The sequence below is a fragment of the Meles meles genome, chromosome X (assembly GCF_922984935.1).
Source record: "Meles meles chromosome X, mMelMel3.1 paternal haplotype, whole genome shotgun sequence".
Taxonomy (NCBI): Eukaryota; Metazoa; Chordata; class Mammalia; order Carnivora; family Mustelidae; genus Meles; species Meles meles.
In genome coordinates this window covers 28,598,022-28,612,631 of record NC_060087.1, presented here as the reverse complement: position 1 = coordinate 28,612,631, position 14,610 = coordinate 28,598,022, and the positions used below count along the sequence as shown (strand labels likewise).

General features: G+C 35.8%; 1 protein-coding gene across 9 annotated transcripts in view; it reads left to right on the top strand.

Annotated features, from left to right (window-relative positions):
- DMD (dystrophin) overlaps positions 1-14,610 on the top strand; it is a 2,324,635-nt gene that overhangs the window by 742,217 nt on the left and 1,567,808 nt on the right. For all 9 annotated transcript variants that reach the window (XM_045994540.1, XM_045994546.1, XM_045994545.1 and 6 more), the window contains exon 12: positions 12,266-12,416. In XM_045994540.1, coding sequence (XP_045850496.1) covers positions 12,266-12,416 — 151 coding nt within the window. The remainder of the gene's footprint in view (positions 1-12,265; positions 12,417-14,610) is intronic.

The window sequence follows — 14,610 nt, the reverse complement described above, 5'->3', positions numbered from 1 at the left end:
AAGTGAGAGTGGCAGAGGGAGAGGGAGAAAGAATCCCAAGCAGGCTCTGTACTGAGTGCAGAGCCCAACATGGGGCTCAGTCCCACCGCCATGAGATCATGACCTGAGCTGAAACAAAGAGTTGGGCACTTAACCGACTGTGCCACCCAGGTGCCCTCGCACCAGAATGTTTTAAGTAGGGGGGAGACAGGTAAAAGAAATATCAATAATGACACTGGAAGAAGAGAAGACAGTTATAAGGTCAGTGCAGTGACCCAGATAAGAGATGCCTGGTCTTTAATATTGGAGTATATTCTGTTTTCTTAGCCCAAAAGCTAATTTATAAACTATTCCTGTTCTATTTATTTTAGTTCCTTTTTTTGCCTTTTTATTTTTATTTTTATTTTTTAAAGATTTTATTTATTTATTTGACAGAGATCACAAGTAAGCAGAGAGGCAGGCAGAGAGAGAGGGGGAAGCAAGCTCCCTGCTGAGCAGAGAGCCAGATGCAGGGCTTGATCCCAAGACCCAGGGATCATGACCTGAGCCGAAGGCAGAGGCTTAACACACTGAGCCACCCAGGCGCCCCTTTTTTTGCCTTTTTAACAATCAGGATCCTTTTGCCTTGGAAATAGATATCCTTGCCTCATGCACATAGATGTTAGCTATACACAGGTTGCATCTGGGAAATGCTATTTATCCCACAAACCATTAACAATTATCAAACAAAACAAGAAATTTAAACAAATCCATAGTGAGGTAACAAAATGCTCCTATTTATACTTTACTCTACTTTGTCTCATGGATATGGTCTTTCTTAAACATCTATTTATGTGAACTCGTAGCGTACTTCCCCTCTGTGATTCTTAGTTACTGGATGATGCAACAGCAGCACTTCTGCTGTGTACCTGGCACACCTCAAAAAGATGCCAGCTGAGATAGCATATAAAAAAGTAGATTGTGAATGCAAAATAATTATAAAATGTGAAGAATGATCACCATTGTAAATAAGATGGCTAGCCACTTGCTATTTAACTTTACCATTGTGGTTATACTTTGCCTAATATGTATTTTTCACTCTTTATCTCCATCTTGTTCTAATTCCTCATTCATTTTTTTTTCCCAAAGGGTATGATTGAGGGTGTTTTCCCTGGGTGTGAAGGAACATGTTCAGGGTGATTGAAATTAGATTTGAAGTTGAAATTTTACAATTGAAACACTTAGAAATACGCTTTATAAAGAAATGTCAGTATGAATGGATAAAGATGTAATACACACACACACACACACACACACACACACACACGAGTGCACACACATTGGAATATCACTCAGCCAGCAAAAGAATGAAATCTTGCCATTTGTAGTTACGTGGATGAAGCTAGACTGTATTCTGCTAAGTGAAATAAGTCTATCAGAGAAAGACAAATATCATATGATCTCACTCATATGTGGAATTTAAGAAATAAAACATATGAACATATGGGAAGGGGTGGAGAGGGAGAGAAGGAAATAAATCGTTAAGAGACTCAATGACAGAGAACAAGTTAAGTGTTGATGGAGGGAGGTGGTTGGAGGATGTGCTAGATAGGTGATGGGTATTATGGAGGGCACTTCTTGTGATGAGCACTGGGTGTTGTATGTCAGTGATGAATCACTGAATTCTACTACAGTAAACTAGCTAAAAATTGTAAAAAGTCAGTAAAAAAAACAAACACACAGACGCTTCTCCCTTCTTTCTTCCTCTTTTTACCCCATTTCCATTTGATTCTTTTCTAATTTTTTTCAACTACAATTCTGATACCTTCATAGATATGAATTGATGACAAAGCTAATATGGTAAAGAAATTTGTAAAGATATCTCTAGCCACACACTACTTTGACACCATCATGCTGCTATTGGTCCATTAAAAATCTATGCAACTAATGAATCGTTTAACACTACACCAAAAACTAATGATGTACTATATGTTGGCTACTTGAACATAATAATAAAAAAATCTTTAACAATGTTTATGAAATTGGAATGAAAGAGCTAAGTGCCACTGATTGCATAATTAAAATAATGAAAACAGGACACTGTCTCTTGACCTATCAAGTTGGAAACCTTAAGAAGAGGAGGTGAAATAATTGTTGTTTTGATGGGTTTTATGCTGCAGAATACCCTTTGGGTGGTGGGAGGTGAGGGAGCGAGAAGAAAAAGACAAAACTTCCTACTGTGGAAGTGCAAGAAGGCAACTGGCACAGGGACAACAGAAAATCTTCTTCTCTATGAATAAACTCATTAATTTGATTCAAAAATGCAACCTGCAGAGAGAAAAAGAGATTTACTGACATTTCTACAAGGACTCATGAAGATAAGCACAGCAAGTTCCATCAACTTCTCTGATAATTGTGGTTAGGACATGCAGGGGAAAAGTAAAGTCTTTGTGATGGTGGGGGAAGAAAATGAAAGCGAGTCAGGAAGGAGGCCATGTGAAGTTCTGTTCTGGTTTCCATCAGCAGGAGGAGAAATATGAATAGTATCTGGGTAACAATACCTGCCATAACATGGCAAATCATTGTGAATTACCATCCACACTTTGGTGAGAAAAATATGTCTAAAAAATCTGGTTCATCTTTTTTCCCCCACATGTCTATTCCAGTCTTGAAATGAGATGACATACATGAGTGATGAATAAAGCAAAGGAGATGCTGAATAAATAGTGGGTGGGTTTTCTCCCAAATGAAGGAGCTAACATATTGCATATATGAATATATAAATGAATGAATGAACAATTGAATTAATTTCTTCAGGTACTTCCAGTCCAACAAATGAATTTCTTGCAAAGACTGTTTTCACAACGTATAATCTCAAATCCGTACGTGTGATTCTGTAACACTGTTTTGTTAATTCATTTTTAAATTCTTCTAGTAATGTTAAAATGAGAGATCAAGGTGGTTCAAGGACCAACAGGACCAACATTACCTGAGAGCTTATTAAAAATGCAGAATCGCTATTCTCCCTCTGATCTACAGAGTCAGAATCTGCAATTTAGCAAGACTGCGAGTGATTCCTAAGCCGGTTACAGTTTGAGCAGCACTGATCTATTTGAAACAATTACAAAATAGTATAAAACCATACTCCTTCTTTGTAGACCACTGCTTTTAATATTTCTTGTTCCAGTTTTCCTATTAACTGAGGGGCCAAACATTTTAACTACTTTCTTAGAAGCTCCCAGAGTGGTTCTGGGTGATGTCTCATTTAATCCTCAAATGTTGATATTATCTCATAGGGGCGACTAATGGAATTGCAAGATTCTTGTGAAAGAATGTATAATGGAGGAGAAAATGTGAGAGTACTGACAATTAATTTCTGGCCTAATAAGCAGCGATAATTAACATACAGCAATTCGGTCACATTCAAATGACTGTAACTGGCTGTCACAATTCCTTTTGTAAATAATGTGCAGTTAAAATGTGGAGAGTCCTTGTTCAAATAATAAAAAGTATATGACTTTTACAGTTTAATTTACAAATAGGAAAGCCCAATTTCTAGAATTGATAGAAATAAGAGTAGAGAGTAGGATTTTTTTGGAGTGATGCTTTTTCACAAAGATAAACAATGGTAATTAGAAAATGAAGTTAAATCATTTATTCATCTCTCTCACCAACAATTCTTATCTACTATATCCCCAGCATGTTCTGGATACTGGGGAAGTATCAGTGAAAAAAGCAGACTAACTCTCTTTATTATGAAGCTTGCATTCTTAGTGGGAGGACACGGTTACAAAATATTCATAACATATCAGATGGTGATAAATGATAAAGAGAACAGAGGCAGGGGGTAGATTTGGAGAGGAAACGGTGTGTGTGTGTGTGTGTGTGTGAGATGGTATGGAGGTAGTCAGTTAGGGAAGGCCTCTCTGGTGAGGTAATGTTTAAGGAGAGTCCTGAATGAAGGGAGGGAATAAGCCATGCAGGTATCTGGGACAAAGGCAAACAAATGGAAAAGTCTGGAGGCAGGGGCATGCTGGGCATGTTTCAGAAACAGTGTGCTGGAGTTGACAAAGAGAAGAATGATGTCATTTTGATTTAGGACAAAAAAATGGTTCAAATTAAATTAATAAGACTTTTTCAACAGGAACAGATTTTATGGAAATTAGCATTTTTATCGTCTTAATTCTGATGTTTCTGATCGGGAAAGTGTTCATGTTTTTGTATTATGTCTCATGTTTGATGGATAATTAAATAATACCAATTATTCATTCAAGAAATATTTATCATGTGTCTAGTATATGCTAGACTCTATGCCAGATGCTAGATAGTGACATAATTTTTGAATCTGAGAGTAGGCTTCTCTTGCCATATAAATAAATGTGATCTCTGAGTGTCAACATTCCCCATTCCTACTAGGGATAATTTAAACGATCTTCCAATGCTTGTATTTAATAGTAGTTCTTGGTTTGTGATGACCTGTGAGTTTCTTCATCTACTTTGTGAGTATTTAATCAGGAAGATTGAATTGAGGTTTGCCATAATGTATTTGCCACAAAAATCTTTTGCATCCAGCCATGAAGCTTCTTTATTATGTTACAGTGACTCTTGAATTTATGCTTTCAAAATGCAAATGAATTTGTTTGCATTTTGAACTTTAATCTTGCTCTGGATAGTTGAAGAATATCAGTAATTAAACTGCTGTTGAGTTATATGGGTGGAGGAATAAAATAGGTCAGAATTTTGAAAACAATAGGGCATTTTTGTTGCACAGAATCCTTTTAAACACAACACTATTTCTCACATTCCTTTCGGTGAACAAATAAGTACAAATACACATTTAATTTTGAGGGAGGGTTGAAAATTTATTTTTATTTCTGATTGTTGGAAGAGGAACTTGGTGGGTGAATTCTTTCATAAATATTTATTGTTAGGTTATAGACTAAAAACTGTGGCCTCCAAAACCAGGTTGCAGGGGGTAATATAGTAGTAACTTTCAGAATTAGTGGAAAATTTTGAAAAATGTGCATGTCCTGTTCTCCTTACTTTCTCTTCTGGCCCAAGATAGATGTCAACATACCAATTGGTCAGAGTGGTGGTGCTGTAGAGAAGAGAATGAGCACATTCGTTTTAGGGCAGGAGAGCTTCTTTATATGATTCAGTAAGGTCTTTGCCTCATTTCATTCTGCAGTGGAAATTATTCTACTCATAGTAGCATACTGGTAGTAGAGAGAAGACCGTTGTTCAATGGTAGGCTTTGTAGCTGGATTTTTTTAAGGTATGATTAGGACTAGGCAGAAAGATGGTGCATTAATTGGGGCATAGAGGTGTTGGGGGGCAAGGAAGGAGGAACCGCATGCACAGATGCAGATGGTGCACTTTAAGAAATTCAGAATGGGAAATGGCAGATGGTGGTGGTGGAATGAGGGGTGAAAAGGTGGTAGGAAATAGGTAATAATGATGGTGAAAGTTGTACACATTTGCAGTCATTGTTTTTATTGGATTCTTGGTTTTAAACCATCTATTTCATAAGGCATTCATTAAGCTTTGATAAATGTCCCAAACCTTGAGAGTTGAAAACTACTAATGTGCTTCATATGGCCCATTCATTACTGCCATACAAAAAAGCCTTTACGTATATTTTGTACATGCATTACTGAAACATCAATATTGCTTTACAGTTTTAAAACAATGTGGTTTTGCTATGCTTTGCCTCAAATGTATCATATTTTCTGAGCCTTACGTTTAATGAAACACTGTAAATATTTAAAGTATCTGGTCATTTATTTTACCTTGTCACCATATGTTTGAGGGAAGCTAGCTCTCGCTGTATTGTGGCTTCTAGCATTAGTGAAAACTTTATGCTAAGAGCATTGGTCTCAATAGTAACAACTATACTTTTCATTTTGGTGCGAACAAAGAGAAAAAATTATCCATTAATGACAATCTCTATAAGATCCCACAAAATGACCTTTTTCCCCTTCTATTTTCACGTCCTGATAATCACTGATATAAATGAAATGAGGAGTAGATATAAAAGTCATCTCTAAAAAAATCATATTCATATAGTCAGTATAGCATGATGGTGAAGTAGGCCCCAGGGCCAAACTGATTCCCACTTGCCCACCATCCCTCGCTTACCCCTTCACCCACGTGTAGCTTTGTGTCCCCATCTGTAAATTGTGGCTAAGATGAGTTCCTGCTTCATTAGGATTAATTATAGCAATAGTTCTATTGCCTGGCACATGATAAATATAATTTGTTATTCATACATAAAATTATATTTAAATGTCCCAAATTGTGTAAGGTTGGAACTACTATTTTAGTAGGTAATTTACAACATATATAGTATTTTTCATTAATATAATTCAGGGAAAACATTTTTATGTGTCCTAAGACCTGTCTCCATGTCATCCTCTTGCCTCTGGTTCATTTTAATCCTGATAGTCATGCTGCCTGGGCTCAGCTACCCAAACGTTTGCTGCTTGCGAATACCCAAGGGCTGAAGTAAAAGTTATGCCTGAGTCCTGAAAACCAACACAATCATTTTCACCCCTGGGTGTTCATTGGAATCACCTGGCTGGATATAAATTCCACTAATTCACATTTCTGTGATACTTTTGATAAAAACCTGATGTGTAGATGTCACCTTCATTGATCACTTTTGTAATAGATTAAATGAAACAAGAACCCATACAAGGGAGTTAAAATAACTACATATTTAAGTATTTATCAGCATTCTCAGAACATCTAGTTGTACATAAACAATTTTTAAGCCAAAATCAAAACTATGTAATCTAGTCACTACACCCATTTGGCTGAGATTTTCAGGCTAACTGTTGGAATAAGTAAATTAATTAATTTTGTTTTTTATCAGTGTGATTTTCATTACTAAATGACCTGCATTTGAAAGTAAAAAATGCATTCAAAATTAATTTCTCTAGTTTATACTGGCAGCCTTCCCTTAAATATATAGGTTTTATTGACAACTTAAATCATGTGATTGTATTTTGCATGTATAACATGCTAATTGAACATCACTGGGGATTCTTTTGTAATCTATAAATTCACATTAATATTTCACCTCTTTTCATTAGTTATGTTTCTTATTTGAGAATTGCATATAAGCAAGTAATTATGAAGTCTAGGAAATGAGGCCTGAGAACTGATCTTAGTAATTTTTCATTGTAAGTCCTTAGCATTTGTGAAGTCTGTACTTTTATACTTTATTAGTATAGCATCTAGTGTATGATTAAGTTTTTATAAGTATTTTTATACATCTTATAATGTATTCCCATAAAGCCCAAGAAACAGTATTTAGGCTATCAAATACAGGCTGAAATTAATGAAAACATGTACCATTTTGACATTTATAAATGTTTAGAAAACCAGAATTTCGGAAAATCCTATTCATATTTATTGCTGAATTCCTTAACTCGGGATATCTCTCCTTATAAATATTGTGTGACATGATAAAGTGTTAGGGATAAAGACTGCCAAATAAGGAATCTTTCCTCTAATCAATCTCGTTGTCTGTTGGTTTAGACTGATGCTGTCCAATATTGCAGTCACTAGCTGCATGTAGTTATTTAGTTGTAAATTTAAGTTATTATAATTACGTACAGGTAAAAATCCAGTTTCTCATTTACACTAGCAGTATTCCAAGTGCACAGTAGCCACGCATGGCTAGTGGCTATCGTATTGGATAATGCAGATATACAATATTTACATCATTGTAAAGATCTATTGGGCAGTGCTGGTTAGAGGACCTCTGTAAAGCAGACTCTGTGTTTGCCATGATTTCCTTCATGTTCATAGAGACATGTTCCCACAGCAGGGTATGAGGTGAGAAGTAGATCATCAGTAAAATGACTGGAATTATTTGGAAAATGGTATTTCCTAGGATGCTTTTTACTGCAGCTAACAACCCAAATCCAATTAGCTTATACCATCGCTTCTTAAAGCGTGTTCCATGGACCAGCAGTATTGGCCCGCCCTGGGCATTTGTTAGGCCCCTCCCAAGATAGAATGTAGGACATATTCTCCACATGATTTATATGCATATTTGAGTTTGGGAAACACTGGTTAAAACAATTAGGATGTCTTTATCTTGTATTACGATACAACCACAGGTGGGATAGCTATAGGTTAAGTATATGACCCTGTTGCGCCATCAAAATCCCAGGTTCTTTCATTTTTTTATTGGAATATAATAATAGTGTTATATGAGTTTCAGGTACAGATTAAATGATTTAACAATTCTCTACATTTCTCGGTGCTCATCAAGCTACGGTGTGCTCTTAATCCCCTCACCTAGTTCACCCATCCCCTCACCCAACACCCCTGGCAGCCAGTGGATTTGATTTCTGTATTTAAGAGTCTGTTTTTTGTTTGTCTCTTTTTTTTCCTTTGTTCATTTTTTGTGTGTCTTAAGTCAACATACGACTGAAATCATGTGGTATTTGTCTTTCTCCGACTGGCTTATTTCATTTAGTACCATACCCTCTAGGTCCTTTGAATTTATTGGTTTTGCAAGCTTCCCTCTGTCTTCAGCCAGTTTTACAATTGGAACTTCGCTGCAGCATTTCCCAGTATCATATCCTGACATGCTTCTGGCTCTGGATTTTGTCAGGACTGTCTCCTGTCTAGCACTAGTTTATTCCAGTCCCACTGTTCTCTTCTCTCTATTGCCAATCATGTATTTATGCTTCCTTTTCCTTTTGCTTTTATAGCCCTTTCTAAATGACCACTTGAAAAACATAAAATGAAACCAAGAAAAATGTAAATTCTTTTCTTGGCTATGGTGATAGATTTTTCTTTTATGAATTTGACAAATTTCCCTAATTTATTTACATCTTTGAAATGTTGCTTGGAAATGTTGAATTTCTTTCTTTCATTTCAACAATATTTTTATTGTATTTTATTTTAAAGATTTTATTTGTGAGAGAGAGAGAGAGCAGGAGCGAGCGCGAGTGAGCGCACAGAAGGAAAGTGAGAGGGAGAAGCAGACTCCCTGCTGAGCAGGGAGCCTGATGCAGATGCAGGGCTCAATCCCAGGACCCTGGGATCATGACCTGAGCGGAAGGCAGACACTTAACCGACTGAGCCACTCAGGCACCCCTCAATAATATTTTAAATTGAACAGTATCAAAGTATCATTTTCATGGAATGAAAACTCATATATCAGCAACTTTGTATGACCCAACCTAATGCAGCCTCTGCTCCATAAAGAAGGAAGATAAGTCAAAGTTAAGAGCATGGATTTGGGTGACAGATAGTTGAGCATTTAGATACTGTCTTAAGTTGTCACTGAGACACCTTAGGCAAATTCTTTAACCTTCCCCAAATCCATTGTTCTCAGAAATAAAGTAACAGTAGTATTATTTACCTTAATAGTGATAATGAAGACCAAATGTAATTATTTGGTGTTTTTCAAACACAAGTCAATCATATTCCACCTTCACAATTCCTTCCATGTCTGTATTTTTTATCATTACATATTTAATACTTTTAGTTAAAATAATTATTTTTACTTAACCTCATCCTAAGCTGTGTGATTTTATATATGCATTAAAATCATACATAGACTTACTATATGTGTGTGTATGTGTGTGTACAAACACACATATACATATTGCATGGCCATAAAGATATATGCCATGCACATTAAAATAATTTTATAAGTTTTCCTGTGCCACAAAAATCATGCCATGAACCACAAATGGATTGCATATCATCATTAGGATCCACTGAAATAGTATATTTTATGCTTCCTAACAAGAGTAACACACATAAAGCATTGAATTCATGTTAGCTAAAATAGTTAAAAATTCATTTTCAACGATGCCTTAACCCAAGGGTTAGTTATCACCCCCAACTTTCTACAGTTAACCTCTTCTTATACCACATTTAGAAAGGGGGCATTTGTATTGTGCAGTCTTCTAAACAGACCTTGGGATAGCACTGCCTCCTCATAGTTGCTTCTTCCATTGCGCAAGCATTGCCACGAGCCACTCTTCATTTCCCTGCTACTCACTCTGAGTAACTCTGGCCTGTAATTCACCTGCATATATCAATGCTATCTCTTTGCACGCCTTAGTGAGCTAAGGAAGCACAGCACCTTTTACTACCTGTTAACTCCTTTCGTAAATCACCTACACAGAAAGTTGAAAGTAAGTGCTGACAAGACATTACTGAGTCATTAGAGTAAAGTAACAACATTAGAAAAGCAAAAAATTTTTGAACGTTAAAAATAATTGTTCTTAAAGTCCAAAGGAAAGCCATACAAAGTTGAGCTCTTTACACATGTTCCCCCCACGTGGACATCCTAATCAATAGGAGTTTCCAGCAGAGATATAGAAGTCAGTGAATACTTGTTGAATGAAATGTCTAAAGGTTAAGAAAGGAAGTAAACAATATTTTAAAATGAAATTCCTTATCGATTCTAACAAACCTGTGTTATATGTTATACTTGAAACATTTCTTCAAGTTTAAATAACAATGTGGGATTCTTCAGCTTTGGAAAGGTGAGAATTTTAGCTTACTGTAGTTACAAACTGGACAGAAAAAACAAAAACAAGGAATGATACTGTAGCTAATTCTCGTGAAATCTTATTATCATCAGGTCAGTTCCCACAGGGTAGACTGAACCAATCAAGTGAATGATTTCTGAGGGGCTTAAGCAACTTTGAATTTTTGCTTTCACTTAAATGGATGCATTTTCATCCATGTTGCTTCCCATAGAAAGATGTATACTTTTTTTGTTTGATAAATTAAACCTCATCCCCATGGGCTTTTGATTACAGGGTTCCTCAGGGAACATCTGTCTGTGAAAGGTAAAAGGCCAGTAAATGGTGCAGTCCAGATTATACTGAGCACTCAATTATATGTGTATCACGTGTATTTAAATGTGCTGGCTAATGAAAATTTCTGGTGAAGATTGTATAAATCAGAATAGTAAATTCCTAATTCCAATTATGTCTTCCTTCTCAGCATTCATTATACTATGAGTCCCAAAAATGCTTCCAGTATGTCTTCCTAAAGAATATTTACCTCAAAATATGTATTAACACTTCTCATTTGAGTCTCAAATTTTTGTTGAATGGATGAACTAACCTCAAGTTTAATTTTCATCTTTACCATGAAGCTGTGTGATTAAGAGGCAAGATATTGTCCCATGTCCCTGATGCTGAAAATCTAAGTGAGAAGATTAAAGAAGTTGGATTTAGGGGGCGCCTGGGTGGCTCAGTCATTAAGTGTTTGCCTTAAGCTAAGGTCATGACCTGACGGTCCTGGGATTGAGCCCCACATTGGGCTCCCTGCTCAGGGGAAAGCCTGCTTCTCCCTCTCCCACTCCCCCTGCTTGTGTTCCCTCTCTCTCTGTGTCTCTCTATGTCAAATAAATAAATAAAATCTTTTTTTAAAAAGTTGGATTTAGGGCATATAACCAGGCTTTAAATTCATTATCCAGCACACTGTTGTTTACATCTTTGTAAACAATACATCTCTTTCATTTATCTATTTCTATATAATGAATGACTCCAAAATGTTGTGGCTTAACACAATAATTTTTAATTACATCATGTCTCTGTAAATCAGAAATTTGGGCAGGACTCATATTCTATGATGATACAGTTGTAATTCTACCATTGTAATATGGCTGAGGTCACTCTTTGAGCTGCATTCAGCAGGAAGCTCAAATTTTAAAGATAGCATTTTCTCCTCTAGAGTCACGCTCTCTCATTGTTCTGTAATGAAGCCTGGTCTTAACAGCATGGCAGCTAGGTTCTGAGAGAGAGTATAAATTCTTCCTTTTTCTCTTACAGCATTTATACTTGGGACTCCTAGTGTTACTTCCTCCGTATTCTACTGATCAAGTCAAATTAGAAGTCTGTTCCATATTTGTGAGGATGGGACATAGACTCTTGGGAAGAGTGGCAACATATTTGTGGCCATCTTTAATCACCATACATATTAAAGTAACAGATATAAATGAACAGTTGCCAGGATATGCTATTAGTTCAATTATCAGAGATGGGTTACACTTTACTTAACATGTTCACATTTAATTAGCTATGTGAAACTTCCTAAAAATTGGGATGTGTGAGCCATAATAAGTCAGAGAAAGAATAACTTCAGAGGTCATTGATCATGGGCTTGGCTTCCCTTATTTCTTAATGTTTAATAGATGCCAAACAATGTGAACATGTCATAAATTGTATAAATGTCAACAGTTTTGTCTTGCAGGTTTAATAATAGTAAGTAAAGTTGTTTTGATAGAGGTAATAATAGAAATCTTTCAAATTTTCAGTTTACATAAAGTTCTAATGGATCTCCAGAATCAGCAACTCAAAGAGTTAAATGATTGGCTAATCAAAACAGAGGAGAGAACAAAGAAAATGGAGAAAGAGCCCTTTGGACCTGATATTGAAGACCTAAAACGCCAAGTACAACAACATAAGGTTAGTATGTTTTATGCTATCTGCTTTCTACTGGAGAATAAGTTCCATGTACATATGTGTATTACATACACACATACATATATACATATATCATGGTTTATATATAGGAAAGAATTAAAGCCTCAATTAAGAAGAGTTTGAAAGTCTTTCTTACCTGATACTTTTTGGAGTGTTTGTTTTTTCAAATACAGCATACCTTGGCTTTCTTGTTTGAAAAAAAAAATCAAATGTATTCCTGGAGGAGAACAGTGCTAGATATGTGATTTATTAAAGTTTTGGTTCCTTGGAAGAGGGGACTCTGTAGGGATTACTCACAATGCAAATTTAACTAATAAGACAAGATATTTTTTACATTTTTACCTTAAATTCATAGTCTTAGAACAGGCCAATCTTGATTAAAATGAACACCTGTAACATTGCTTTCCTATAAAATACAGTAATCCATCATTTGTAATATTTACATCTTTTTCCAGTTTATTTGTACATTTATGAATTATGCTCTTTGATTGCCAGAAAGCATTTGTTTCTGTGATTAGGATTTCTATAGGAATATTTCTTTTTTTTCTCTTCAGCATCCATGTTTTAAATGTTAAATGACATATAACATTGTATAAATTTTAGGTATATAAGTTAATGATTTGAAATTTGTATACACTGAAAAATGATCAACAAAATAAGTCTAGTTACCATCTGTTACCATACAGAGTTAGGCACTTTTTTAAAAATTTATTTATTTATTTGACAGAGAGAGATCACAAGTAGGCAGAGAGGCAGGCAGAGAGAGAGGAGGAAGCAGGCTCCCCGCTGATCTGAGAGCCTGATGCAGGGCTCGATCCCAGGACTCTGGGACCATGACCCGAGCTGAAGGCAGAGGCTTTAACCCACTGAGCCACCCAGGAGCCCCTAGGCTCTCCTTTTTTTTTTTCCTTTAATCTGGTGATAAGAACTTTTAAGATTGACTCTCCTGGCAACTTACAAATATACACTACAATATTATAGTCTGTACTACTGTGCTATATGTTACATCCAGATGACTTACTGTTTTCTAACTGGAAGAAAACAGTAAATACTTCGTGACACACTTCAACCACCTGGCCCACCCCCTAACCGCCTCTCCTCTGGCACCCACCATCAGTTCTCTGCACCTATAAGTTCTGTTTTGTTCATTTGTTTGTTTCTTTGAGTAAATACCCAGAAATGGAATTGCTGGATCATATAGTAGTTCTATTTTTAATTTTTTGAGAAACCTTCAAACTGTTTTCCATAGTGTTTGACCAGTTTACTTTCTTACCAACAGTGCACAAGGATTCTCTTTTTTCCTACATCCTCGTGAACATTTCTTATTCCGTATCTTTTTGATAATAAGCATTCTAACAAATGTGAAGTGATAGCTTGTTATGGTTTTGATTTGCATTTCCCTGATGATGAGTGATACTGAGCATCTTTTCATGTGCCTGTTGGCCATCTGGATGTCTTCGTTGGAAAAATGTCTGTTCAGATTCTCTGCATATTTTAAAATCTGATTGTGTTCTTGTTGTTGGGTCATATAAGTTCTTTATGTATTTTGGATATTAACCCCTTATTATATATATGATTTACAAATATTTTCTCCCTTTCTGTAGGTCATCTTTTCATTTTGTTGATGGTTTCCTTTGCTGTGCAGAAACTTTTAAAGTTTGATATAGTCCCACTTGTTTATTTTTGCTTTTATTACCTTTGCTTTTAGAGTCAAAATTTAAAAAAAAATCACCAAGACTGCTGTCATGGAGCTTACCACCTAGGTATTGTTCTGCGAGTTTTATGGTTTAAGGTTGTACATCAAGTCTTAATTTGTTTTGAGTTAATTTTTGTGTATGGTATAAGATAGTAGTCCAATTTCATTCTTTTAAATATGGTTCTGCCATATTTAAAGAGAGTGTCCTTTCTTCATTGTATATTCTTGCTTCCTTTGTTGTGAATTAACTGAATACATATTCATGGGTTTATTTCTCGGATTTCTACTATATTCCATTAATGTTATCTCTGCTTTTTTATGCTAAAACCATACTGTTTTAACCAACTAAGCCCACCAAAACCATACTGTTTTGATTACTATAGCTTTGTAATATAGTTTGAAGCCTGGGAGAGTCATGCCTCCAGCTTTGTTCTTCTTTGTCATCATTGCTTTGGCTATTCGGGGTCTCTTGTGGCTCAA